Source organism: Urocampus carinirostris, chromosome 15 (assembly GCF_059441175.1).
Source record: "Urocampus carinirostris isolate Australia breed hairy pipefish chromosome 15, RoL_Ucar_1.0, whole genome shotgun sequence".
Lineage (NCBI taxonomy): Eukaryota > Metazoa > Chordata > Actinopteri > Syngnathiformes > Syngnathidae > Urocampus > Urocampus carinirostris.
Genome location: NC_142363.1, coordinates 16,825,124 through 16,852,234, shown reverse-complemented (window position 1 = coordinate 16,852,234; position 27,111 = coordinate 16,825,124). Strand labels below are relative to the sequence as shown.

Here is a 27,111-nt window from a genome sequence, read left to right as displayed (position 1 = left end):
TCTTGAGATCAGGAGGTCGCAGGTTTGATTCCCGGCTCCTCCGTGTTATATGTGTCCTTGGGCCAAACATTGAATCCCCAATGCCCCGATAAACAGGTAGTTGGCTGATTCTGCTATCGGTAAGTGAGTGTGGGTTAGTGTGAAGCACATTGTAAAGTGCTTTGGGAGGTCTTCATTGACTTGAAAATTATTATATAAATGTAAACCATTTACATTTAGAAAATGCTGGTCTAGTAGACGTAATCTGCAATCTCAAGAGCGTTCTCCATTGGGGCCCAGGTTCTGTATAATGTTCCTTCCAAGACTCTACGGTTCTGAACAATTGCACTAAGTCTGTGAGCGTCACTTGGAACAACGGTGAGCAACATCAACCCTGGGTGTGGCAACCAAACCATTATCAAAAATGTCCAAAACCTGAGATCCCATCAAGTTACATCAAGCGACGGTGTGTATTATTTGAACATCAAATGTCACCGTATTGTGTTGTGCAACCAAACAGTAGTGTTAAAAAGCACAAAGAATAGTAAAAACTACAGAAACTTAAAGTGAACATTTTCCTTCCAAAACATTTTCCCAGCATTTTTGGATTTTGGAGAATGCTGGTAAACAAATATGTCAGCTCCATCTGGGTGAAAAATGACTGCAAATTCCTTGACCTACGAGTATTTTTAAAAATACAGTTCCAAATAACGTACACCTTCATGTATCTTTTTTGCTTATTGTTTGGACCAATGTTGTCTTTTTACAAAGGAAGCACTAAATAATAAACACAGTCCCTTTGAAATCATTACTACTGTCTGAACCTTTGCAGAGGATACTTAAATTAGATGTATTGGGGTTAAGTTCCATTTAGCTTCAAAAAAATCTAACAAAAAAATGATGCACAGCCTCCACAAAATTATGTCAATTACTAGAATTCTGTTTAATTAACTTCTAACTCACATTTGAAGCCATGAAATGTTCTGAGCCGAATCAAAGAGAAAGATGAAAGGTAAAAACTCAAGAAACGACAATGGCTCCGTTAAGCGGTGTCCCCTTCAAGGACTCCACAAAAGCGCAGTAAAAACCACTTTGAAGTGTCAAAATGGGACCTGCCTCATTTACCACTTGAGCTCCCGCTACAGCAGACGTGCCAGCAGCGACGGCAGTCGCTCGTGTTGAATAACCCTGCACAAAAGCGTATGCCAGCCTCGCTAAATCAATGGCACTTCACAATAAAGCCGGTCGGGGATGGGGCAGCCAGCAATACGCAGCACCTCCGGGAGCAGACAGTAAATGCCGCTAGTGTTCCCGCCGCAGATCAACAAACGCCGCTTTCGAACAGAGTGCTGGAAAGGAATCACACATTCCTGAAGAGAGACCCCGTAGAGAAGGTGGTCTGTTTGGATGCTTCCAGCTGGCCCTCTACGACACCCTTGGGCTCTCGTCTGGTTGGGGAACAGGGTTGGGTACTTAGCAGCTATTATCATACAGAGAATTGCATTGCTTTGAACGTTAAAACCATAAAAAACGTATAAATGTGGCAAAGATCATCATATAAAGCTGGCCTGAAGTAACGCTTGATTCAAGAAAAATTCTGTTCAAGCTTTGAAAATGCTAGTTATTTATAAATTACCATAAATATTAAGGATCAACCGATATGGTTTTTCAGGGCCAATACCTATTGTACACATTAAGAGGAGCCTGATAACAGATATTTGGAGCCTATATTAATTTGCTGGAAAAGCTTAAAACCTAACGTAAGAATTTCTTAATAATGCAAAAAGAAACACATTTTTGTTTTAAATTCAAATAAAACTAATAGCTCTTTGAAACCTTTACAGTAAATACATTTAAATTTCAACTCATATGACTAATGTTTTACCTAAATCAAAAACTAACAGTGAAGGGAATAAATTTAGGCATATCAGCAACTCGTATAAAGGTACATAAACACATAAGCGGATCCCTGAAACTTTTTACAGTAAATTAGAATTTTAACAGAACCGACATGACTAAAATCAACTTAAAGCAAAAATTGCATTGAAATTTCTATGGAGCTCAGGAATTAAAGAGCTTGGACACTCCTGTTTTAGAGCCAGATTGACGAACTAATGTTATGGTTACAGCTCATTACTTAGCCTTCCACTTTAATATGCTTTGTATTCTCTCTGTCTTTGGTGAACTAGCCCGGCTTTATATTTTTCGGGTACTGTATATTGTTTCAGACTGATGGTTATGTTTCTGTGATGAGTATATTTTAAAATGGTCAGCATTTGTTGAATCCCATGAGTTTAAGCTTTCCAATGATATGTGACGTAGTTTAGTGACTGGTGACATCGTACAGACACCGTGTCTGTACATGTCTGAGACACGTATTTGCTTCTCAACTTTGAAGAGTTAATAAAATTTGACTGACCTACCTGACTGTTTTATTGACATTCCTACTGTAGCTCGTTATAAGCTGGTGCGCCTTAGGTATGGAAAATATGTGACAAAAGACTTTTTCGGGGGTGCACCTTACAATCTGGTGCGCTTTATAGTCCAGAAAATACAGTACTTAAAAAACAAAACTAGCACAGAAAATGCACTTCTCTTTTAAAAGTGAAAGTCGCATCAAAATTGCAATACTGTTCTGAAAAATTGCAAATAGGTTTTTCCAAAATTGTGCAGCCTTAGTCTATAGTCATCATTAAAGTGATATTGAGTTCTTAATAAATAGTGCAAAACACAAAAACCCTTGAGTCAACATTGGTGGGGTGGGTAGATCTTGCTAACCAGTAGAGTTGTAGGGGCACCCTTTCCTGTAGTGTGTCTTGGGCAAGTACAGCCTGGTGGTGCCCATCCCTCTCCGGGCCGACAAATGTTTCCAGCCGGTCTCAAGCAGGGAACCTTTCCCGTGTTTGGAGAATGCGCTACGTCTCATTTTAAGAAACAAATTGTAACTCAACAGCGAGTATTATTTGACCATTCTATGTCGCTGTATTTTGTAGTGCAACCAAAAACGGGTGTTGAAATGTACAAGGAAGAATACAAGTTACATAGACTCAAAATGGCCAAAATACAGTTTCTCTTGTCTTTACTTTGCCCAGCCTTTTACAAGGTTTTAGGGGTACCCGTAGCAATAAGATGGGAGACGTCAGCTCCATCTAAGTGACGCTGATCTTACGTTAAATGAAACAAATATCTCTGCCTATGAGTATTCTAAAAATGCACATTTATATGATAGTTCATGTATTATTGCTTGTTATTTAAGTCAGCATTGTTGTTTTGATATTATTTTTATCACTATGAGGCGCTGAATAATACATAGTCCCTTCAATTATTCAAACAATGACTTAAGACATAAATCGTATCTTCATTACTGTCTAAGAATCCTGTTTTCCAATTGATGATTAAAAAATAGAGCCAAGCACAGATGAAAAAAACGGGGTACACCACAACACCCCAATTTTAAAGCAATTACTGAACGGTCCTCCCCTCCCTGCAGTCTGCTCTGCAAGCAAAGAGGATAAACAAGGGACCAAGCTCCGACACCTCTCGTCTCCTCCAGGAAGCGCTCCAGTGCTCCTAGTGCGTAGAAAATTAATCACCGCTATTCTGCTCAAACAATGCAGCCACTGACATGACAATTTCTCCCATCATAATCTCAGTTCCACACAAAAATTGCAGGAGCAAGGGGGGAAGCAATTTAGGCAAAAAAACGTGTTTATGCAATTCACTGCCATTTTTCTCGCTGCTTTTCCACTAAAGTCATTAGGCGGATGGCGGTGATACGTAAATGTTGCTGTGTGGGTTCCGTCAACTAATTCAGGCTGAGCTGTAATTGCCGTCTCCATTAAGACAGCCTGTAGTGGCTGAGGGATGTAATATTGACGTCCGAGGCAGACACAATCTCCGGCCTGAGGGCGAAAAAGGACTATTAAAACCGCTACTGTATTCTGCCGTTTATGAGGCCCTCCTCCTCCCTTCTATTTCCATCCCATAGCTGGTAATGAGGAAATAACATCTTCATTAGACATCTGTTTAACTGTATTAGAGAACAAGTCCTGGGGGAAGCATTGGTCATGGAGGGAGTGGGGGCTAGGCGCTATTGGACTGCAGTAGAACTCGTGAGATCCAGTGGAAATAACGGAACATGCACAAATTGGGTGACAATGACTTGTACTCGTGGCTAGTCATATCACAAAACCTTTAAATTTTGTGTACATTTGAATTTTTCCTTGAGATTATTTCGTCGCATTTTGAGATGTGTGGTGGGGGCTATCATCAACCCTCAAAAAAAACCTCAGGAACAGTTAAGTTTCAAGTGTGAGGTTGTCAGGTGTACAGATTGAAAACATGTCGAGGACTGCTTATTGGTTTATAACATGTCAGGAAGAAGCAAATCTGGAGCTGGATGCGGCTTTTTGGCGCTCCCTAGTGCTTTATAAAAAATGTTTGATATTAGAAAATGACATCGTTTCCGAAAAAGGACAAACGATCGGAAAAAAAATCCATTCATTCATTTAACCACCTGACTACCCAACTGGTAGTAATAAAGTGATCGACAAAAACAAACACTTCCCTGTCGTTTGTGATGTAATCGCGATCAAACTAAAAATGCTGATGTTTAAATGTTCAAGGTTTGTTTTTCTCCTCTGGAGGCAGCCCCCATGCTAACGCTGCTGCTCCTGGTTGCTCGGGATAAGCTCGGGAACGGGAAGCGATCCCTCTAAGGTAGTGAAGATACAGAGCAGCTTTGGCAGATAAAGTGTGAAACGAAGAGTGAGCGCCGAATTCCGAGCCGCCCGGATTATCCCGTTACGTAGGGTTGCATTCCTCCAGAGTCTCACGGATGAGTCCCGTGGCATTCCGCTGGGCTAGGGTGTTTTTTCTCCTCACTCAGCCTCCCGAGTGCAATCGATAGTAATTATCATTATGTGCGCCATCCTCAAAGGCTTGTCAGGCCACGGTGCGAAAACACGCCAAGACGTGCAATTTGACCATCAAGCCGCACGATCAAGGGGAGCGAGGGAAGCGGAATTGACAAATCAAAGGGAAGTGTTGCGTTTCTGCGTGTGCCCGAGCGAGATGCCTTCCAAACCTATGAATGCACGTCCCCCCATATTAAACGCTGCAATCCAGCTGACTAATTTGAATTGATACTTCAAAGGTTTTGGATATGTTTCAGATACATGTGCCGGTCTAAAGATTTACTCTGAGACAAAATGCCTTCGTTTAATTTGAAGTACAATTTTGTATGTGAAGGCATCAAATGATTACTTGTAAATAAATGGCTATACTCTCTGGACTAATAGGAGCACCTTATTACAAGGTGCATCCTTAAAATAAACCTCTATGACATGGGCTATAATATGTCAGGCTTTTTAATATGGCCTGCTTAAATGTAAAAATATAATGATTATATATATATACATATATATATATATATATTATATATAATCATTATATATAGCAGCACGGCGGCGCAGTGGTTAGCGCGTGTGCGGCACAGTTCTGAGGTCGTGGGAACCTCCTGCGTGGGTTCAAATCCAGCTCCCAGCCTTACTGTGCGGAGTTTGTATGTTCTCCCCGTGCTTGCGTGGGTTTCCTCCGGGTACTCCGGTTTCCTCCCACATTCCAAAGACATGCATTTCAGGTGAATTGGCCGGTCCAAATTGTCCCTAGGTGTGACTGAGCGAGTGAGTTGTCCCCAGTGTGGCTTTTACTTCCTAGTTTGTGTGTACACACATTGCACTGTATCTCTAGCGCGCAAAGAACTTTGACATTTTTATTGCTTAATATCTTTTGCATCCAATAAGGTTAGCGTAAAGTGTAAAGAAGAGGCAAGACGTTTCTTTTGAAATGAAAGTGGAATAAGAAAGCTCGATGCGGTTGAGAAAATGGTTGGATTGCTTTTTTTTCGTCCACTTTTTTACCACGGAGGAGAAGGTCATCTAATTCTTCCAAAAGTAAGTAAAACTTAACTTTTTTTATCTTTATAGTCAAGTCATGTTTATTTGTATAGTCTCAAAGGGCTTCACAGACCACAGAATGTCAAGGCCCAATGTTTAGCTTTGTTTTTCAGAACTATGCTTTATCATTCACCCCGCTTTGTAACTTTTTAGAGCATATTATTTTATTAAACATTCATTTTTCAGTTTCAAAACAATACAGGTCACTTATACAAACCTTAAACATACATTCCAAACAAAATATAGCACCGAAGCAACTTATGAACAAATTAAACTTACGAACGATCGTCCGGAACCCAACTCGTTCACAGGTCGGGCAGAGTCTCCTTATTTGTGTTTATTTGCATGAATAGAATGTTTGCAAAAAACAAGATGTCTTTTTGAAATAGCAGCAACGATATGAGATTTTTTCCTGTATTGCTAAGGTATCTGATTGCAGACTAAATTTGTAGATACAAAAAAAAAAAAAAAAATCAATCTTTTTTTTTCCCTCTCTCTGCCCCAGTTTATCGACATTTCTGCTTATATAACAGAGATAGGAAAAAAAATCATCCCGTTCAGGTGTTATGATTAATCAATAAACAGATTAATCAGTTAATCAACAGACAAATAAATTATTTTTAAAACATTTGTTGCAACCAAAAATAATTTCGGTAAAATTAAAACAAATTAAAAGTGGGCATTTTGTCAGTTGACAAAAAACAGAAATAACTACACTTTTGTATTATTTTTCCCTCAATTTGAGCCCATAGATTACAATGCATTCACTCTTAACAGCTTATGGAATGTTATGTGACCTGTTTGCTTTGGCTGAAGTCCTGGCTGCTGCCCATTGAGCTGGAGAAGAGGTACAGTGGTGTGGGATGTTTCCATAAGGACTTTTTACTTTGCCATAATCCAAAATTGAATCTAAATCCCCAGAGATTACAAAAAGGGCTATCGTTAACATGAGCCAAAAATGCTCCCAGACAGCATGGGAATTTCCGGCCTGTGGAGTATCCGCCTCTCAGCGTCTGGCCAAGAGCTCCTTCTAGTCCTCCAACTGAATAGCGACTCGTCGATGGCATTAAAGGCTGTGGGGTCAGAGAAAAACTAAAACGGATCATGTTAAAAAGGCAGTCTGCTTTAAAAGGCACCAACAGGGCTAATCTGATGGCTCTTTTGCACAATGCCTATTTGGCAGCCGGACGCCAATTCCAGCACTAGGACGTTATCTTTTTTATATCACTTCTTTGGTGCTTAAAGGGTCCAACGAAACCCTATTTTATAACCATCCAGCGTGCAAGTGGTGCTGCGGCTATTAATGGATGAAAACAGTGGTCAAGAAACGTGAGGAAAATGATAAAAGGGAAAGTCCAACGAAGACAAAAATGTATAGAGTATAGACTTCAACTTGTGTGACAGAATTTTAACCCTGTGGCTGATCCAAAGATGCGGCTAATAAATGCATTTTTTCTACCGGCTGGGACTGTCAATCGCTACAAAATTTCTTCCCAAACCTCAACCTAGTCATGTGAATTTCCCTGCGGGGATGAATAAAGTATCTATCTATCTCTTTAACCACCGGTTCCTTTTGTTAAAAAGAGGCACAAGTTCTCTTGTCACAATGTCCTTTGTTTTATTGATTTGCACACATTGAATTCTAGCTTTTTAAATTATTTTGCAGTTCATTGATATTAAAATTATTAAACATTCCAAAGGAGAAATATAAACACCAGAAATAGATAATGCAACGTTCTTTGATTCTTACAAGCTAAGATTCATTAGCAATGAATACAATAAAATCAATAAAAAAATGTCCTTTGTTCTATTGATTTGATGAAATGAAATGATCTGCATTTATATAACGCTTTTCAAGTCAATGACTTCCCAAAGCGCTTTTTACAGTGTGCTTCACATTTCCCAATAGCGGCCTTGTATTGCAGCCATGTAAGACGCTAACCTGCTTATTGGGGATATTAGGGGTTCAGTGTCTTACCCAAGGACACTTCGACACGTAACACGGACAAGCCGGGATTCGAACTGGGATCCCTTGATCCCAAGACGAGCGCTCTACCTCCTGAGCTACTACCGCCCCCGAATTTGATTTTATTGATTGCTAATAAATCTTAGATAATGCAACGTTATTCTATTCTTACAAGCTATTTCTGGTGTTCATATTTCTCCTTTGGATTGTTTAATAATTTGAATATCAATGAACTGCAAAATAATTTAAAAAGCTAGAATTCAATGTGTTATTAGTAATTGCTCCTTCAGGATAATACAAAGACTATTTCGGAAAAATTCTGGTGGTTAACCTTCAGCCCCACCTAATGGGGGATTTGATCACCAGCAAAACAAATTCTAAACCCAAATAAATATTATTCAAAGCAATTCCTCCCTATTCGTGCAAAACAAAAGTCACGACCGGGGAATTTAAACATTTGGCAAGTGATGCAATGCGTAGTGTTCGATTAGTTACTCAAAATTGAAACAAAATTTCCCTCATTTAGGATCAGTATTGTCGCACACAGGTGTCATCAATGTCAAGGTCCGGTTCATCTCTGAAGAGCGGGTTTACGCTTTACACCGAAAGTGGTAAAGCACTGGAAAGGCCAGGAGCAATGTAAAATTAAAAAAAGCTTTTAGGGGTATCAAAAGCAGGTGGCCCGAACTGAAAGACATTCTTGAAGCCTGGGTGAACGCACATAGAGCAGATAGCTGAGGTGCTTCCACTGTGAAACATGGGCACATGTGGCTTATAGTCAGGTGCAGCTTATATTAGGGTGTTGTTTATGTATCATATTTATTTGTGTACAACAGACAATCCTAATATATTTTTAAAAATCGGTATGAAATTTTGCTTCGCTTTTTCTGAGCTCAAACTATGCATTCTAAGTGACAAACAGTGATAATTATTTGCAACCATGAAAAAAAATAATTCGACAACATAAACTATGAGCACAACACCAACATAAAATCAGATACACCAAAGAGTTGTTTCCCTCATTGTGCTCTTTTGCGTTTATTCATTATCTTTTATGGCGACTTTCTGTTTTTCATTTGTCTCTTGTACCATGAATAAAAATAGTTATGATATAAAATTAAATGCCTTTTCGCATGTACATCATAGTTGGTTTTGTTTAGGATTTGGCTCTTGACTGCTGCAACCCAGGTTTGATTCTCTTCGCATCCAATGTTTTGCATCTGTCGTCAGCGATATTTTTGACAGATCAATAATTCAAAAAATACAGGAATATAAACTTTGTGTATACACGCACCCAAACCAAGTTGGTTATTTTTTAGGTAAACAAAATTGCGCGTTATATACGAAAAAATACGGTAAGTAAATAAGGATTACTACCTTCCGGTCTCCCGATGTCTAGCGTCAAATGTTTTCATCCTGTTCAAAATACAGCAGCAAGGCTTTTTACTTGGACAATAAAGTTTGATACCCTTACCCAAATTTTAGCTGACGAGCACTGGCTCCCTTACTGTTTAAGATGTGATTTTAAGTTTCTTGCCCGCTCATACCTTTCTGATTTAATTGCCTATGTTCCTGCCCGGAGTCTTCTCTTAGATAATACTGGTCTTTGAGTGATTCAAGATCCAATGAGAAATCTGCGGGCTTGAGAGCATTCTTCATTCAAGCGATTGTTCTGTGGCAAGCTCTGCCCCATGAGATACGATCTGCAAACTCAGTAGAAGTGTTTGAATCAATGCTTAAGACACTTATATTCTATACTTTATGAGTAATAGTGACCTTGTCCTATTGTTTTCTTGTCATTGAGGGAGAAGGATGAGCCTGGTTGAGCCACAGAATTTAGAGCTGGTGTATACCATCATCTAGAACCTGCTGTGTCAGTCAAGATAGTGGAGCGAGAAGCTGTCAACTGGACATTTTGTTATTACCTATAATTAATGTTGATAATGTTTGTGTATTGTCAGTTGATGCCCTTGCAACAGACTTGACTTCGACAAAATATATTGATTGCAGAACAGTATTAACGTCTGAAAATTACTGTACATGTTTCAGTGAACACTTGAGAGTAAAAACTCATCAAGAAGTCACTACGTGCAGGAGAAGCAAGTTTTCAGAAAGAGTGGGGTGGGAGAGCACGTTTGTGATGGTGTTCCTTTTTAGAGCCAGGAGGCAAAAGAAACGGTAGATTAGAAATCGTGCCATGTCAGGATTGGGCGCACGCTGGGCAACGCGGGGGGCGCAGCAATACAGGGATGTGGCAGTGTGGGGTTTGGAGGGCATGATAATTGTGATATACATACACACATGCGGGTACGCTAACTCACGACGGGAGGCTGATGGGTAAACAGGCTGGGCAGGGTTGTGGCAGGTGGAGGGCAGCTTGGGCGACGCTCCTGAATGCTGAACAGGGGATTAGGGACACTACCGCCAGGCTGTCAAGACCCCAAAATGCCACGCGGTAACTCACACCGATGTAGAGAAAAGTAGGAGAATGTCAATTCCTGTGTCAACAAAGAACCCATTTTTGTTTTTTTCTTGTTACCTACTGGCCTTTTGTTCACATAAATATGAGCTCAACATTAACATATGATGTTAATTTGAAAGAACGGCAAACATAAAATTGCCACACAAAGAGTGACATCATATTTTCTTGTTTTGTTTTGATCAATTCTTTTATTTTATTCTTATTGTTTCTGTTAAATTTAAATTGAGTTCATTAAACTAAATATAATTGTATCCAAATACTATTATTTTTTTAATTTCCATATTTAATATAGGTATTTTTAATATTAAAGAATTAAAGAGAATTAAAGAATTGAAACTAGAATTAATCTTAGTTTTTTTTTAAATTCTTAGTTTTAAACATTCATATTCACTCATTTAACATTCATATTGCATATATTTTTTTTAATGTTATATTTTGAAAAAAATATAGTTTTCAATTTTTCCTACAAATAATTGAAATAATTTAAATAAAAACAATAGATTTCAGATTATATTTATCTTCATTTTTCATACTTATTAAATATTTTTTTATAATTTATTTTTTTTAATTTATTTTAACATGAAAAATTCAAAAACTAATCATTTCTCTATTGTTTGAAAATGACAAAACCAATTCCTCCCAAAAAAATTGAATATTATTTAAGAAAGAGAAAGATTCAAAAAGATATCAAAACCTAATTCAAATTGAATTAATTTGACTTAAAATAATTTATTTTCAATACTTATTGTCGTCACTTTTCTATTGAATATATATGTATATATTCTTATTTAGGTCACACATTTATTTTTTATATTTTTTACAATCAATAATTAAAAAGATGACCAAACCAATTCCTTGTCTCAAAAAATCTTAAAAAATGAAGACATCAAAAAAGAAGATATCAAACCTGATTAATAACGACAGTGTGTGTTAGTGAGCACCACCTAGTGGTAAAAAACATCATTAATATAATATAAAAAGTGTATTGATTTGAATAATAGGCAGAAATACATGAACTATCATATAAACTTGCATATTTTAATTACCTGAGGGGAAAATAATATATATTTCACATAACATTAGGCTCACCTAGAGTAAGCTGACACAACTATCTGCCATCTTGCTGCTAAGGGTTTTGGTTAAGAATTCTTAATTTTACCATGATAAAATATTTTTTTTTCTTTAAAAAATACATATTCTGTTTTCCTCAGCATCCACAAGGGCCTACCTGCATACAGTCATGCAGAGGGTGCCACATGCCAAAGCCCCCAGGACGCTGCTCATGAGGTTAACACTGTGGGCAGGTGAAAATGTCGTTGGAAGACACATCACCAGGTGAGATAATATCGTGAAGAGCGGGTATCCAGGAGGGTGAGCCACCTAAACACAGAAAAAAATCATCGGAGATAACACCAAAACCAAACAAAACAACAATAATTCGGATGCATAGTTCTTGACAAAACAATGACAAATACTTTCAAAGCCACCCCAATATATATCATTTTTACTGACCCCTTAGGCAAGGTTGGATAACTTAATCTGGCCGGCAATAAATTAATGAGCATGTAAAAAATAAGTCTCTAGGTCTAACTTTTCAGAAACCGGGCCAGATTTTGTAAGCTAAAAATGTGTGAGGGCCAACTATTCAGCCTGGCATTCTTTGAACAGTCTTTAATAAATTCACCCTCCGTGAACGGGTTGCAGACCTTGGCGATCAGCGTCGCAACCTCATAACTCGCCTTTGTAGCACTTTCATTTGACCTTCAGGGTCTCGTGAAAAAGCACTACTGTGCTGTTAAAACAGCTTCCAGTTGCTTCGCTTTTCACAGCATCTGTGTCCAGTTAGAGTTTTGAAGTCAGCATGTTTTGTCTGGCAGTGATCTTGTTATTATATTCTTTGAAAGTAGTCAGTCTCTAGGCAAATTAGGAAGACCCAGTTTTTTCGAATTTCGGTGAACAAATTGTTGAAATGACTGTTGACTGTTGAAATGGTGATTTTTTTTTTTTTTTTTTTAAATTACTGGTGGGGCACCAATTAGAATTTTGGGACAGAGGCCGCGAGCCAGAAAAATTTGATCATGAGCTATAACAGGCCCCCGGGCCGGACTTTGCACATAGCTGCTCTCGGGTTAGGGTCTGTCAAAAGTTACAATATTTAAAATAAATGCAAACCAAATCTATCCGGCCACTAAAGGGCAGTAAATGTGTCAAAGAGCCGAAGTCCTGCATGCGGACTAGACGAGTTAGTCCAAGGAACATGACATTCTCCCACTTGATTTTGTATAGTGTGAGGAGTTGGTTGAGGTGTGAGACTGCATTCACTCAGCTGTGAAAATAAACCAGTCATCAAATACCAAACATGAAATACATTTTCCCATTAATTGTGAATAAATGTGTTGTGCTTAGAAAAGATCCCTGGTCATTTGTGATTAGAATATGTAAGCGAGGCTACTTATTTATGGTAAATTATAAAGCAAAATATTTAGAGTTGACATTCTTTTACTGATCTGGCCTGCCTGAGAATAGAACGTTTGGATCAAGCCCCAAAGCCAAACTAAGTTTGGCAAGAAAATGCTATTCATACATTACTAAAAGAGGGAGATAGATTTAAGAGGAAAGTTGTTTTTTTTTAATGACAATTTTGGGCACATTGACTACTACACATTATTTTTGACAGTAAATGAGCTATGAGTAGTACGCTTAACCACTGGGTGGTGCCAGAAAGTATTATTATGATTTTAGGTAATAACTTGCTGTATTTTGTACAGACATGTGTAGTCTGAGGACTGATCGCAATTTGAATTTCAGAAAAATACGTAGCTTTCCTTATAGTACGACAATGCTTTCTTTGTTTATAGAGGGTACTAGAAAAAGAAGAAAAAAAAAAGAAACAGGTAAGCTCCAATGATGCCACTGAACATTTTAAATGGTTGCCTGTAAGTGATGTGACATTACATCATGAAGGGCTCAAACAAGAAAGTGATCTTAAAAAATGGAAAGTCCGTCAGATGGTCTCTGGGGCAGATTCTGCTCTGTCCCTGGCGTGGATTTAGCTCATATTTTTGCTCACCCAACTGCTTGGCTTTCGCCGCTTCAGCACATTAACAGTTAACCCATTACGATTCTTGTAAAATTCGCCTAAAATCCATATCGAAGATGTACCCAAAGTAAATTAAAAGAGGTCCATGAAAATTATGGACGATTTTGGTCTCTTTTGCAAGAGACATTTTGTCCCAAACTGAAATAATCAATGCATGTGATACTAACATTAAGGAATCTAAGTTGGAACACACAGGTTTTTTTTCTTGCCTGAATTATTTTTGCAATCAAACGCCTGCAGATGAGTGTAGCATGCACATATTATACATCTTATATATATGATCTTATATACAGGGTTGGGTAGGGTTACTTCAACTTGATTACTTTTAATTACTTTTGGATGGATAAAATTACTAAATTTTGTGCAGGCTTGGGGAGTAACGGAATACATGGAACGGCAAAAATGATGTTGGCAAGCTGTTTGGATTTATTTTCATTTTGTTTCTGTCGCATTTTATGTTAGTTTTGCCGGAGATCAAAGCCAGGAGAGAAAGCTTACCACGTCTTGTGAGTCATAATTTTATTCATATTTAGTTTCTTTTGTCTTTTATTAGCATATTTGGTATTGGAGTAATCCAAAAGTAATTGAAAGTAATCAAGTTAAAGTAACCCTACCCAACCCTGCTAATATATCACTAATCCAACTCAGTTTCAAACGTTATCCGTTTTCCCTCGAACCAAATACTCGAGGGAAAAGTATGGCAACTGCAAATGTGACGAGGAAAGCGACAGATGCCTGGCTCATTGGCCCGCGAAAAACCCTGCCAATGATGGGAAAACTGCGGTTCATTACGCAGTGGATGTAAGATAAACGGTGTGACCCTGAACAAGTTTGAGGGAACAGAAAATGAGTGACACTAGAAGCACTCGCCCTCGCGTTCTTCACTCGTCTTTCCTTGACCTCCTCCCAAGGACAGCAAAGCTCCCAAGAGCACACCAGCACGACACAATATGTAGGCCGACAAAACAGCGCTCGTTCCCGGTTGGAGAAGGGGGGGTGGATGATCTCAGCAATCGCAGCAATTAGCAGCTAAGTCTCTTTCGCCTAGATAAGGGCTCAGTCATTAAAGACAGATTCATTTCCCCGGTGCTGATAACACAAATCATACTGGCAAAGAGACGGACGGGGCAGACTCACATTGGTGATTCGAACTACCGTATTTTATGGAAGCAGCAAATATAGTTCCCGTCAAGCTAGTAAGTTCAAAATATTGTATTTGCAGCCTCTGTAAAGTTGCTTCTGCGGCGCGTCCACTAACGTGTCTCTCTTAGACGAGCTTGAATAAACTTTTTTTTTTCATCTTTTTGGGGTTTGGGTTGGCATTTGGACTGATTTTGAAACATTTGTTTTCTTACTTTCACTATTATCATCCTATAATTAAAAAAAAAAAACTTGAAGATGCGCTAGAATTCAATACTTAAATATTTAGTGCCCCCTAATGGTACAAAAAACTTAATCCAATTAATATATACGGTATACACATATATATTTATATATTACATAAATCTGAATACTAAGCAAAAATACATGAAATATCGGAAAAAGTCAAGTCATGTTTATTTGTATGGCCCCTAATCACAAAGAGGCTTCACAGATCACAGAAAATTGCAAACCACAGACTATTATTATACCATTCCCTGATCTTAAACCTACATGAGGGCAAGGAAAAACTCAAAAACCATAACATGAGGAAAATGAAGAAATCTTGAGAAGGGACCGCACATGAGGTAATCCCCTTCCAGAATCCCCAGGCTGCCATGGATGTTGCAATAATAAATAACACACAGATATTGTCAACATAAAATATAAGTTATTCATATGCTATAGAATAGAAGTGTGTTTTAAGCCTTGATTTAAACCATTCCACTTCGGGCAGAGCATTCCACAACACCGGGGCCCGAATGGAGAACGCTCTCGAACCTGCGGATCTCTTCTTGGCTCTTGGGATCATGAGTAAACCAGCATTTTCAGGACAAAGTCTCCGGACTGGAACATAGGGGGAAAATAAATTAAGCTGAAGTCTTTGTAGAAATAAAGAAATATTGGTGGAATTAGGCACAATTCCATCATCATCGTGTCCTTCTCTGCCTTTTCGCCGATGTAGCTCACTTAGCTTAGCACCATGGCCCGAGAAACAGCTCCGCTTTTGTTTGCGATCCCTCTGCCGCTTCGTAAGTGGGTTGGCCACCCACGGAGATCCTGTAACCCTTTGTATTTCTTGCGGGATATCAAAGGTGACATAAAAAGGGCCCAAAAGTCAAAATTTAGACGCAGACCCAAATTTCCAAAGTTCCTACCGACTATAGGCATTCTTGGCCACGCATGTGTCCAGAAAAGAAAGCAAAATAGACAAGATAATGGTAATAAATAGAAAATTAGCTGAAGAGCTGTGAGTCGCCGTCATCATCAAAGCTTACCAATGTTAATTTTTATAAATGAATGACAGGACAATAAATTTGTACTTCTTTTTCATAGTGGACGAATCCCAAATTAGGGTGTTGTTTGTCTGGCATCTTGCTGTGCTCAGTGGCACTGTGTTTGGTTCGCATTAGACAATACAGTGCCATCTAGTGGTCAAATATAACACACAGGGGCTTTAATGAATTAAGTTGTTTATAACTGTAAGGCGCTAAATAATACAGACTCCCTCTAAATGTATTGTTGCTTTCATGTTAAAAAAAAATCAGAAATTTATGAGGATTTTTTTTTCATCCTCTGAGAAAACAAATTCTGAGATTGTTTTTTCTTCACATGAAAGTGACAATACACAAACCACAAAGGACTATAAGCTGCAGACATCTGTGATAGAAATATAACATTTCTTGGATATTCATGAACTATTTTGAACTGTAATAAATGTACCCGAACAGATTCTTTCCAGAAGTTACCTTTTAATTTGAATTAATAGACATACCATAATATTTTGTGTGGGTTCCAAAATGAAAAAGCTGTTGTTCAGAAATAGTTAACACTTGGTAATTGTATTTTATAGAGGGATAGCATCATACTCGCCTTGTGTTGATTTTGTCCCTTACTCTTAATTTTGATTTGTTAGAGTGCGGGCAGCACGGCAGGGCAGTGGTTAGTGCATGTGCAACACAGTTCTGAGGTCATGAGATCGAACCTTCCTGTCTGGAGTTTGCATGTTCTCCCCGTGCTTGCGTAGGTTTTCCCCGGGCACTCCGGTTTCCTCCCTCATTCCAAAAACATGCATGTCAGGTTAATTGGCCGGTCCATATTGTCCTTAAGTGGTAATGAGAGAGTGAGTTGTCCATCTCTGTGAACTCTGAGACTGGCTGGCAACCGGTTCAGGGTGTCCCCTGCCCACTGCTCGGAGATAGCTGAGATGGGCTCCAGCACCCCCGCGACCCTACTGAAGATAAGTGGTGCAGATAATGGATGGATTGGTGGATGGATGGATAGTTAGAGCGCCCCTAGTGCTGCATCAATGTATAAGTGGCATGGTTCAAACCAGAAAAAAAGTAACGTCCTGTAACAAAAAATGCCGACCGACCAAGTATTGAATATTTTATTTCAGAATGGAGAAAGAGAATGTTCAGGTTTGTGAAAAGCATTCTAAGTAGCATTTACACAGTTTTCCTAAGACAATGTAATCACTTAAGAAAACTGCAATACAGAATTAATTGATTTTTCTAGATGGCACTCATTGTTTAAAGATGCACTGAAAATGTATTAAGCAAACTTTTGCATTTACACAACCAGCACCATCTCAAGGAGTAAAAATGAACATTGCTTGATCCCCTTTTACCGGTCAAAATTACAAGAGCATACCTCAGGTGGGCTTTGCAAATTAAATGTGAATTTATAACCTTTCAATAGAAACAAACCGCGAGTGCAGACTCAGATTCAAGCTTGTGGGGAAAACAACTGAAGGAGACGATGAGCTTCTGGGATGCAAACGGTGCAGCCCGGGAAAAAAGGGGGTGGCTCCAGGGCCTTGGGGAGGCCCGCCAGGCAGCCGGGCAGGCCACACGGACTGCCGCCCTAACGGCGGGATTACTGGCATAGTGACACCGACACAGCCTCCCTAAAAGGATCACAGCGGCGTAATAAACTTTATTAAATAATAAAACTTATTATAACTGTTAACCCGATTTAGTTCATTCTTTGCGGCTTACACAGACACAAAAAAAAGAGGGGTGGATATAATAAGCCTTATACCGTACATAAGGCAAAGCCTACAAAAGCCATCGCCTTACTATTGATTTTAATTGGATTTGAAAAACGGGTTGCAAATTATAGCATTCTCCACTTGCAACTTAGTCAAAGAAGTGTAAAGAAAGGACGGGAGGGGAAACCTGTGGACTGAAACTGAATTAATCTGCTTTCTGCCCATGCTTAATTAAACTTGCCTAATGCCTCTAAGAGTTAATGAGTGAATTGATTAAACAATAGAGCTAATACTTACCCCCAGCTCACAGGCAGCGGTGATCAGCTCTCCTGTGGAAGAGAAAGGGGGAGGAAATTAATGTAAACCCAATAATTATTATTAAGAGACAAGTCTGCTCCACAAAGTTTTCCCAAATCAAATACTTGCGCTGGGGTTTTGCATTAATTTGCTTGGATCAAAACCTGCAAATCTTCCCAGTGTGACATTTCCTAAGCGGCGCGCTCATTCTCTCTTCAGCGCTTGTCTCTCCCCTGATGCCTGCACCCCTACCCCTCACATACACACGAGCGGTGAGACTTCCTCTCAGATGCACTGTCACACTAAGATACACATATTCTGATCTGAGAAGAATGCTTCCAGTCCCGTCCTCCCCGTGCGTCAGGGGTCTTTCTTCTGCCACCGTGCAGCTCTGCCAGTGTCTCAGTGTCGCCTTCAGTCCGTTGGGCACAAACAAGGAAAAAAGGCGACGTTGTGACAGTCTCAGAATGAGGTAAGCTGCAAAAAAATTGAGATGGCTGCAATAATTCATGACAAGCTCTGTGTGAGGTGCAAGCGCAATGCAAAAATGAAAGGGGGTACCCCCCATCACCACCCCTACTCCTAAAAGCTATTTGAGCAGGCTATAATGTAGCCGGGCGCAAACCCATTTGCGCCAGAATATAACCGGAAATTATGCAGAGTTCTCACCCAATGTTTACATTTCCCACTCATGATAATTGAAATCTGGTTCAGATTAGCCATCACTAATAAAGCTTTGGGTGGAAGACAGTGCCTTTGGCTGGTGATGCTGATAAAGTTCGGCCTCTTCATAAATGCTTTCAATATGTCCTGCTGCTCATGTTATAGACCCTTCAATACAGCAAAGACAACATTTAAAGAGACCTTGTAAACTACATAGCATCTCCTAGTTAGTAGACAGAAATTGAGGAAACACTGCTTTAAATAACTCAATCAACAACTGCAAGTGAATATGACGATATGCTTATGGTTTGCAGTCATTTGTGACATTTTTACAAAAGAACTTTGCATGCACATTGTCTTAAAACCGTTATTAAGAACAAATTTCATGGAAAAAGTTGCGTCAACACTCTTAACTGAAGGTGGAAAACAAAATCTAAATGGCATATTTACATTGATTTGGGACATAGGATTTGGCATTATAATCATTTCATACATTTGATTAAATCATCAAATGACACACAGTTAAATAAAATGTGCTGAAGAATAAGCGTGTTTGGCAGTTTTTTCAATTTAGTCTGAAAATATATGATGTGGCTCTCTCAATTTATTTTTCAAACATTTTTTGTTTTATGGCTCTTTGGGTCAAAAAGGTTCCTGACCCCTGGCTTAACTGCTTAGTTATATCCCCAAAACGTAGTGTTAATCAAAATACCTTGTCAAGTGTAGTGGCACTGCTCAGAACATAACATTAGAAAGGAACATTTTGCAATATCCATACATTCCTCCATTTTATGTGCCGCTTATCCGAACTAGAGTCGGGGGGCATTTTGCAATATGGTTCCCCTTTATAATCAATTATTGTAAATGTTTTATTTTGATTTAATTCAATCATTTTTAAGGACACACCCATTATTTGAACAACTATTTTAATCAACATATGACCTTGAAGCATTAACCAAAAACAATCAGGAAAAAATTATTGTTTTGCTTATGGCGACAGAATGTAATATTTAGTGGCTTCTAGTGGTACAAAAACATTCATTTGGTAATGGAAAGTACATTGATTTGAATAATAGGCAAATATGCATGAACTATCATACCTTTGTTAATTTTTATAAATAATCATAGGTCGAGGAGTTTGTAATTCCTTTACATAGAGAAATCCATACCCAGTAGTCGACGCCATGTTTGTCTGGCATTTTGCTGCTTTGCTGTGGTCATTTGGCACTGTTTTTTGTTCGCATTAGACAACAGTGCCCTCTAGTGGACAAATATTAAACACTGGGGCTTTAAAAATGTCATAAAATAAGAAAAATTGAAGGAACTGACATGTTACTAAACTTTGAATTAAGTTTGTTTGTGGACCATTTGCTACTAGCAAGCAGCATTCATGAGGAGTTTGTCACCAAAAAACAAAAACTGGGCCTCTAAATTTGACCTGACATTATTCAAAAGAGGTGGAAAGTTGGGGATTTGGACTATTGGAGGTCTGTAAATCGTTATTTACCAAAACAATACAATTGAAATAATTTGGTTATTTATTCGTCATTGACTCGTTAACCGTTGTTGGCCCTCTTAATAGTTTCCAGGTCCAAACTGCTAGCTTCAACTGGTTTTCTTAGATGTAAGCACCACAAAATATACAAGAATAAAACAAAAAGGAATATGTAGGAATTATTAACAAGTTCTCACTGAGAGAAAAAAATGTATACAAATTGATTGCTTTGTACATAACTAAACATTTCAGCTGTGGGCAGGGGGCATATCTTGCATCCTTCCAGTTTCAGGTATTTGATGCCTAACAGAGGATCCCCTACTCTTATCAGCCAAATAGAGCATGAAGTCAAAGCTCCTCCACCTGCAAGGCTTAACCACTTTCCAACTCCACTTCACCTGGCAGGAGCAACCGGCGACTTGCCGCCACTTCCTTCTTCTCTTGTCCTTCATCAGCTTCTCATGTTTCCTTGAGCACCTCACAGTCAGGCGGTCTACCAAAAAAAAAAAAAAAAAAAAAAAAAAAAAAAAAAACAAACCAGAAGATATTGACTCGACGGGGGAGCCGCGAGGTTGCCAAGAGTCTTTGTGATAGTGGAGCATCCAGCACCCAAACCGGTCTTGCCGTAATCCCCATCATTTCCACACTCCACATTCCTAGACAACAGTGTGCCCGAGGGGGCTGCGCTCAAACTTCTCCAGGGCACATCACACCTAAAGAGATTAGGACACGGAGACGCAGACCTGGGGAATTCAGCTGGCACTATCAGAGCGGGCATCCTGCACCGTCGCTAAACACTGTGGAGAAGGGGCTGGCCGTTATTTTCAAAGCTCCCCCCAGCCCCACTGCGCCGCATCCCTCCCTCGGTTTACCATCCAGATTCTCAGCTTTTCATACGCTTGCAATGTGCAAATGTGCCGTTTCTTTCTGCAACTTGTGCGCCAGACGGTTGCTAAGCTAACAATAAGCAGAGCCCTCGTTTGGCCAATTGAAAAGTAGAAGACTTGGTATCTCAACTCAACACGCTCTGCAGCTGTGCAAGGTATTCGGCGGAAACAACATTACAGAGAATGTTGGAAGACACGTTTGCCTGTGGCAAGTGAAATGTAGGGAATGAAATACAGTTTGTACATGAAAACAAAACAGAATGTAATGACAAATCACAGAGTGCAAAAAAAAGCAGCACACAAATTCATCTACTCAGGGAGTTTTATGGGCAACTCAGACAAATCATTTGCAGAGAAGCCCCCCTGCTCATTATTTTTCTTTAGCCAGGCAAAAACTATTTATTCAAATTATTATGTAAGTACTAAAATGTTTACAGAACAAGCCAGAGATGCCAAACATTGAAAATCCTATCTCAGAATGGATAGAAACAAATGTCAGATTTTTTCCCCGTAATATAATTTAAGAGTGACATTTTTAGGTTGGAAGTGCTTCTTGGACAATGTTATCACAAAATAACTGGACAAGAAAGTAATAACTTTGTTGTACAAATTTTGAATGAATATGTATGTTCAATATTGGAAAGCTTTATTGTTTTTGTATTTTGTCCTTTTACATAATACGTAATTTGCTCTAAACAGGCCTTGTAAACTACTACTCATGCACACGGTTTACTTTTATTATAGGACGAAAATTGACTATTTCATATACAGTCCAAATGCAAATGCAAACCCTTAAGATGAAAAAAGAAGAGTTTATTCAAGTCACATACTTGCACACGCAACTATAGTATCTTGACAGAGGCTGCAATGACGATTTCAGCCAGAAGATGGCGACAGCAAGTAGAATATTTTTAAATTATGGACACCAGTTAAGGTAGGCCAAAATTGTATGTTAGATGAAAATTAAATTCATTTCTGAATACAATCGTATTAAAAAGTGATGCGGAGTGTGACAAATACAGTAGTCAGATTTATAATTAATGAACCTACAACTTATTCAGCATTTAATTAGCAGAGTAAGAAAGCAACATATAAACTATAGCACGGGAAAAAACGCTTCATTGTCATACTTTTAAATATAAATGAAGTCTCTGCGCTGCTTCTTTTGAATAAAAGCATAAATAGATAGGTAATCATTCATTATTAAAATAAATCCATGCAACGGGGAAAAAATTAATAGATGGCTTGTCTTGCAGTTACTTGCTAATTGATACTTGGCACGTGGCATCACGTCTCTTTCCCTGGCAGAATGAGAGCCATGACAGTCGGCAGAAGCACCTTAGCAGATAGCGATTGAATGAACAGTTGAGTTGAAACAAACATCTAGAAAGACAACAGAAGAATAAAACTACAACTTTTACAATGGTGATTTATTGCTGCGCGTTAGGCTGTGCCAACCAGCAAGGTCCTGGACCCAATTTGGAAGTTTATCGAATAGGTTTTGAAGAAGAAAGAAGACATCAATGTTAACCTGCAAATCTAACACGACAGACTCTCGGCCCTCAAATTATCCCAGGACTTGCAGCAAGCATTTTCTAAAAAGATATGTTTGATGTATTTTGGATCTATTTTATGTTTAGTAGGTATAAGTCACGTAAAGACGCTCAATATAATAAGTTAGCTAGTGCTTACTACCTACTGTTAGTGGCTTATTCTTGCCATTTCTTATGACGTAAACAAGCTGCTTTTATTGCGGTTAACCGACAATTCTAAACAGTAATCTTCCAAACATCACATGTATTGAAAACTGTTATGTGCTCTTCAAAAATATTTTGGGAGACAATGTTCAGAAGATGAAACGTCATTTCGCCAAAGTAAATATGTTCAACATGCTCAAAATGTATTTCTATACTGGGTGCAAATGCCCCGTGCTTTACTGTTCTATGACATTTCCACAAAATTTAGGTACAAAGTAGCAAGGGGGACATTTCACGCTGGGGGTGCCATTTGTCAGCAAAATGAAGAACAGCAACGCGGACCAGCTATGAAGAAATGGTAAGCATCCCAATGTTTGTAAGCTTTTAGATCAGCACTGGTGTATGGGGATGCCCCAATTACAATATTGTAGTACAGATGGTGTGAACTGAAGTCAGGCAGTCTGGCAGATGTGTTTAGATGTGTAAATCTGACAGGAGGAAGACTGTATGGCTTGGTAGCTAGCCTTGCTAATGCTATCTTCAGTTTTTCTAATTAGCGCCCTTTGTGCTTTCCGACAAGGTGAGCCTCCTTGTCTGATAGCCGCACTATATTGGTTGGACTAGTCATTGCCAATGGGTTTGAATAGTATAGCTGTATTTGTTCTTGTCGTTTACTGTTTACTGGCCACGTCCATTGTTTACTACAGTCCATCATGGTGTCGTCACATGTGTGCAAAGGGTCAATGCTATCACTAATTATATTATTTGCAACTGAGGTGTATGTCAAATTACAAATCCTTGGCAATGTTTCCCATATAATTTTGTGAGACCCTAGTGGGAGGAAATTCTAGTGGGGTCCGGGGGCATATGCACACTAGTTATAAAAGGCAATGACACAGCAAACAAGTCACACCCACAAAGCATAGTAAACGAGACAGGAGTTTGATTAAAAAACAATCAGCTCGTCAACTAATTACACTAAAAATAACTAGTATTTTCCCAATGCCGTACTATTTTAAGATATCATATCAGCGAGTAAACAGACCGAATAACCGATATAAATTTTAAATTCAACTTATTTTCTAGCTTTAACTGATATACTACCAATAATATTGTAACATTATGCATGTAATGAATAAATAAATATGTATTATGTACTTCATTTTGCTAGCGTTTAATTTTTCACTCTACAGTAAACTTAACTAATTCAAACTTTTTTTATACCGAGCAGCTTGAAAGTCAAACGAGACAGAATTACTGAAAAACAAACTCCACAACAAAATATAGAATAAAAACATTAACTCTTTAGTGCTATGAAAACGTTTAAATAGAACAACTTTCAACCATTTACAATTCAACTTCTAACCAATGTAAACTGATACAACACAGAACCTCGGAAAACATGGGAAAAAAAAAATATATATATACAATGAAAAACAAAATTGTAATTAGTATTTACTGAATATTGTATTGAGGAACCCAAATTTCAAGCTTTGAGGCACTGATTCAGATTCTTTGATAAGTGAAAGACAATGCACAATGTTTTGGAGGCGGCAGTAGCTCAGGAGGTAGAGCGATCGTTTTAGGATTAAGGGATCCCAGTTCAAATCCCAGCTTGTCCGTGTTACATGTCGAAGTGTCCGTGGGTATGACATTGAACCCCCAATTACCCCCAATAAGCAGGTTAGCGCCTTACATGGCTGCACAGATCACGGCCGCTATTGGGAAATGTGAAGCACAATGTAAAGCGCTTTGGGAAGTCATTGACTTGAAAGGCGCTATATAAATGCAGATCATTTCATTTCATTTTGGAACCATTGTTTTAATTAAAATGAGTCCAAATAAGTATAATTTTCCTGCTTAAGCTCTTTTTTCCCTTTCTTTTTCTTCCCTGTATTGCAATCTTTCTCTAGCCCCGTTCCTGTGTTCATTGTGCTTCTCTGCAAAAAATTATCTCATAAAAATGAGCGGCGGCAGCAAAGAGAAACATAAACAAGGTTGATAACTAGTCGACCAATTAACCAAAAGCGGGTGAGAAGAAAATGTGCAAGGAGCAAACAATGGCTTTATGATCTATTTAAAATTAGATATTTTATAATTAGATTGATTAACTTTTGAGCACGGCGGCTGAGTGGTTAGCGCGTCCGCGGCACAGCTCTGAGGTCGCTAAGGTCATGAGATGGAACCTTCTTGTGTGGAGTTTGCATGTTCTCCCCATGCTTCCATGGGTTTACTCCGGGCACTCCGTTTTTTTCTCCCACATTACAAAAACATGCATGTCAGGTTAATTGGCCGGTCCAAATTGTCCAAATGTGAGAACAAACGAGTGAGTTGTCTGTCTCTGTGTGTCCTGCAACTGGCAACCAGTTCAGGGTCTCCTATGTCCACTGCCCTAAAACATCTGGGATGGGCTCCAGCATCCCCGCGACCCTACTGAGGATAAGCGGTGCAGATAATGGATGGGTAGATGGATAATTAACTTAGTCGGAGTTTATTTGTATTAAAAAAAACTTGCAGTATTATATTTTTTAATAATACTAGTTTACGAAACCATGTCGTGGACCAATTAAAGAGTGCTTATATTGAATGGGAAACACAGCTTGGTCTCACTATCGCCCGCTGCCATGATGCAAGAGAAGTGCATGCCTCACTGCATCTGCTCAGTAAATTGTTACATATTAATTAGCTTCATAATATTCATAAAGGGCAGCACGGCGGCGCAGTGGTTAGCGCTTGTGCGGCACAGTTCATGTCATGGGAACCTGTCGTGGGTTCAAATCCAGCTCCAGACTTCCTGTGCGGAGTTTGTATGTTCTCCCCGTGCTTGCGTGGGTTTCCTCCGGGCACTCCGGTTTCCTCCCACATTCCAAAAACATACATTTCAGGTGAATTGGCCGGTCCAAATTGTCCCTAGGTGTGAATGAGCGAATGAGTTGTCTGTCCCTGTGTGCCCTGCGATTGGCTGGCAACCAGTTCAGGGTGTCCCCTGCCCACTGCCCGAAGATGGCTGGGATGGGCTCCAGCCCCCCCGCGACCCTAATGAGGATAAGCGGTACGGCTGATGAGATGAGATATTCATAAAATTATTTTCTTTTGAAAAAGAAAACCACCAAATTGAGTAGTAAAATGATAAGAACACTGAATGAATACAACAAGTAAATAGATTTTCAGGGCGGCACAGCAGCTGTGTGGTGAGCACATCTGCAGCACAGTTCTGAGGTCATGGGTTCAAATCCAGCTAACGGCCTTCCTGTGCGGGGTTTGCATGTTCTCCCCTTGCTTGCTTTGGTTTTTGACGGGCACTCCCTGCCCGAAGATGTCTGGGATGGGCTCCAGCACCCCCGCGACCCAACTGAGGATGCGCAGTGCAGGTAATGAATAGATTTTCAAATTTACATTTGAGGTACAGCCTCCCCTTACTGCATGTAACTGGTATTGAAATTTTAGTAAAACTTCGTATACAGTACGATAATCATATAGGTTGACAGGTACGGTTTTTGGACAAGGTTTTCTAAGGCGTTATCATAAAAGTCAGTCCCAAAATACAGCTGATCAAAACACAACAAGGCCACGTGACTTGGACCGAAGAGGAAGCATTTTGCGAGCTCGCTGATCAGCTTGAGCACCAACCTGAATCTCCGCCGGGGACTGTCTTCTGCACACACGGCACGTAGAGAGCCAGGACGCATGCGACAGTGGCGCCCGTCAATAACCAGCTTGCCTGCTCTTCCGTAGCCATTGTTTACAAACACGGAACGACGCCGACACGTTTCCCTCCAAAGATAGCGTGAGACAAAACAGTGACTACGGCGGCCTTTCCACGCAAGAATAAAACTGTGAGACTCTATTTAGGTTGAATGCAGTTAACGCAAAATTCATAAACAACATAAGGGGCAAACGACTTGACGCATTGTGGAGTTGAATTTAATCTTTTCCGGGTACGAATTCGCGCCAGGGAAGAAACCTCGCGAGACTACCGCAAGCCTACAAAAATACAGTAAACCCAGATCTACGCTTACGCACAAACATGAACAAATATTAAAATGAAATAACATATAGGATTAAATCGTTTTATTTTCACGCATATTGAGTTTTCAAACCACACTAAAATAAAATCTTTTATTTTTCCTATATGTCCGTATGTTCTCATCAGCCGAGTATGTCATTTATTTTTTTTACACAGAAACGATTTAATGTTTACCTTAAATAAATAATAAAATATACATGCAATTTGGAGTACATTGCAATTGTCAGGATCATAAAAGGGACAAAGTGATTGCATAGCAACAAAAAGGGGCTACACAATCTAAGAGCTTCAAATATATTATCATTCTACGTGACATAATCACTACAATGTTGTCACAAACCAGAACGGACAGAGGACTCAATAGCATGCGTTTCTCAGTTTTTATTGAAAAGAGAGGGAGAATAAGGCTTGTTTGCTTGATCCGAGGAT

At 39.2% G+C, this 27,111-nt stretch overlaps 1 protein-coding gene across 2 annotated transcripts in view; it reads right to left on the bottom strand.

Annotated features, from left to right (window-relative positions):
- tmem260 (transmembrane protein 260) overlaps positions 1 to 26,598 on the bottom strand; it is a 53,198-nt gene extending 26,600 nt beyond the window's left edge. For both annotated transcript variants that reach the window (XM_088354933.1, XM_088354934.1), the window contains exons 1-3: positions 26,286 to 26,598; positions 17,914 to 17,945; positions 11,613 to 11,764 (exon numbers count right to left, since the gene is read on the bottom strand). In XM_088354933.1, coding sequence (XP_088211059.1) covers positions 11,613 to 11,764; positions 17,914 to 17,945; positions 26,286 to 26,394 — 293 coding nt within the window. In that variant the 5' untranslated portion in view covers positions 26,395 to 26,598. The remainder of the gene's footprint in view (positions 1 to 11,612; positions 11,765 to 17,913; positions 17,946 to 26,285) is intronic.
- Between the last annotated feature and the right edge of the window lie 513 nt (positions 26,599 to 27,111).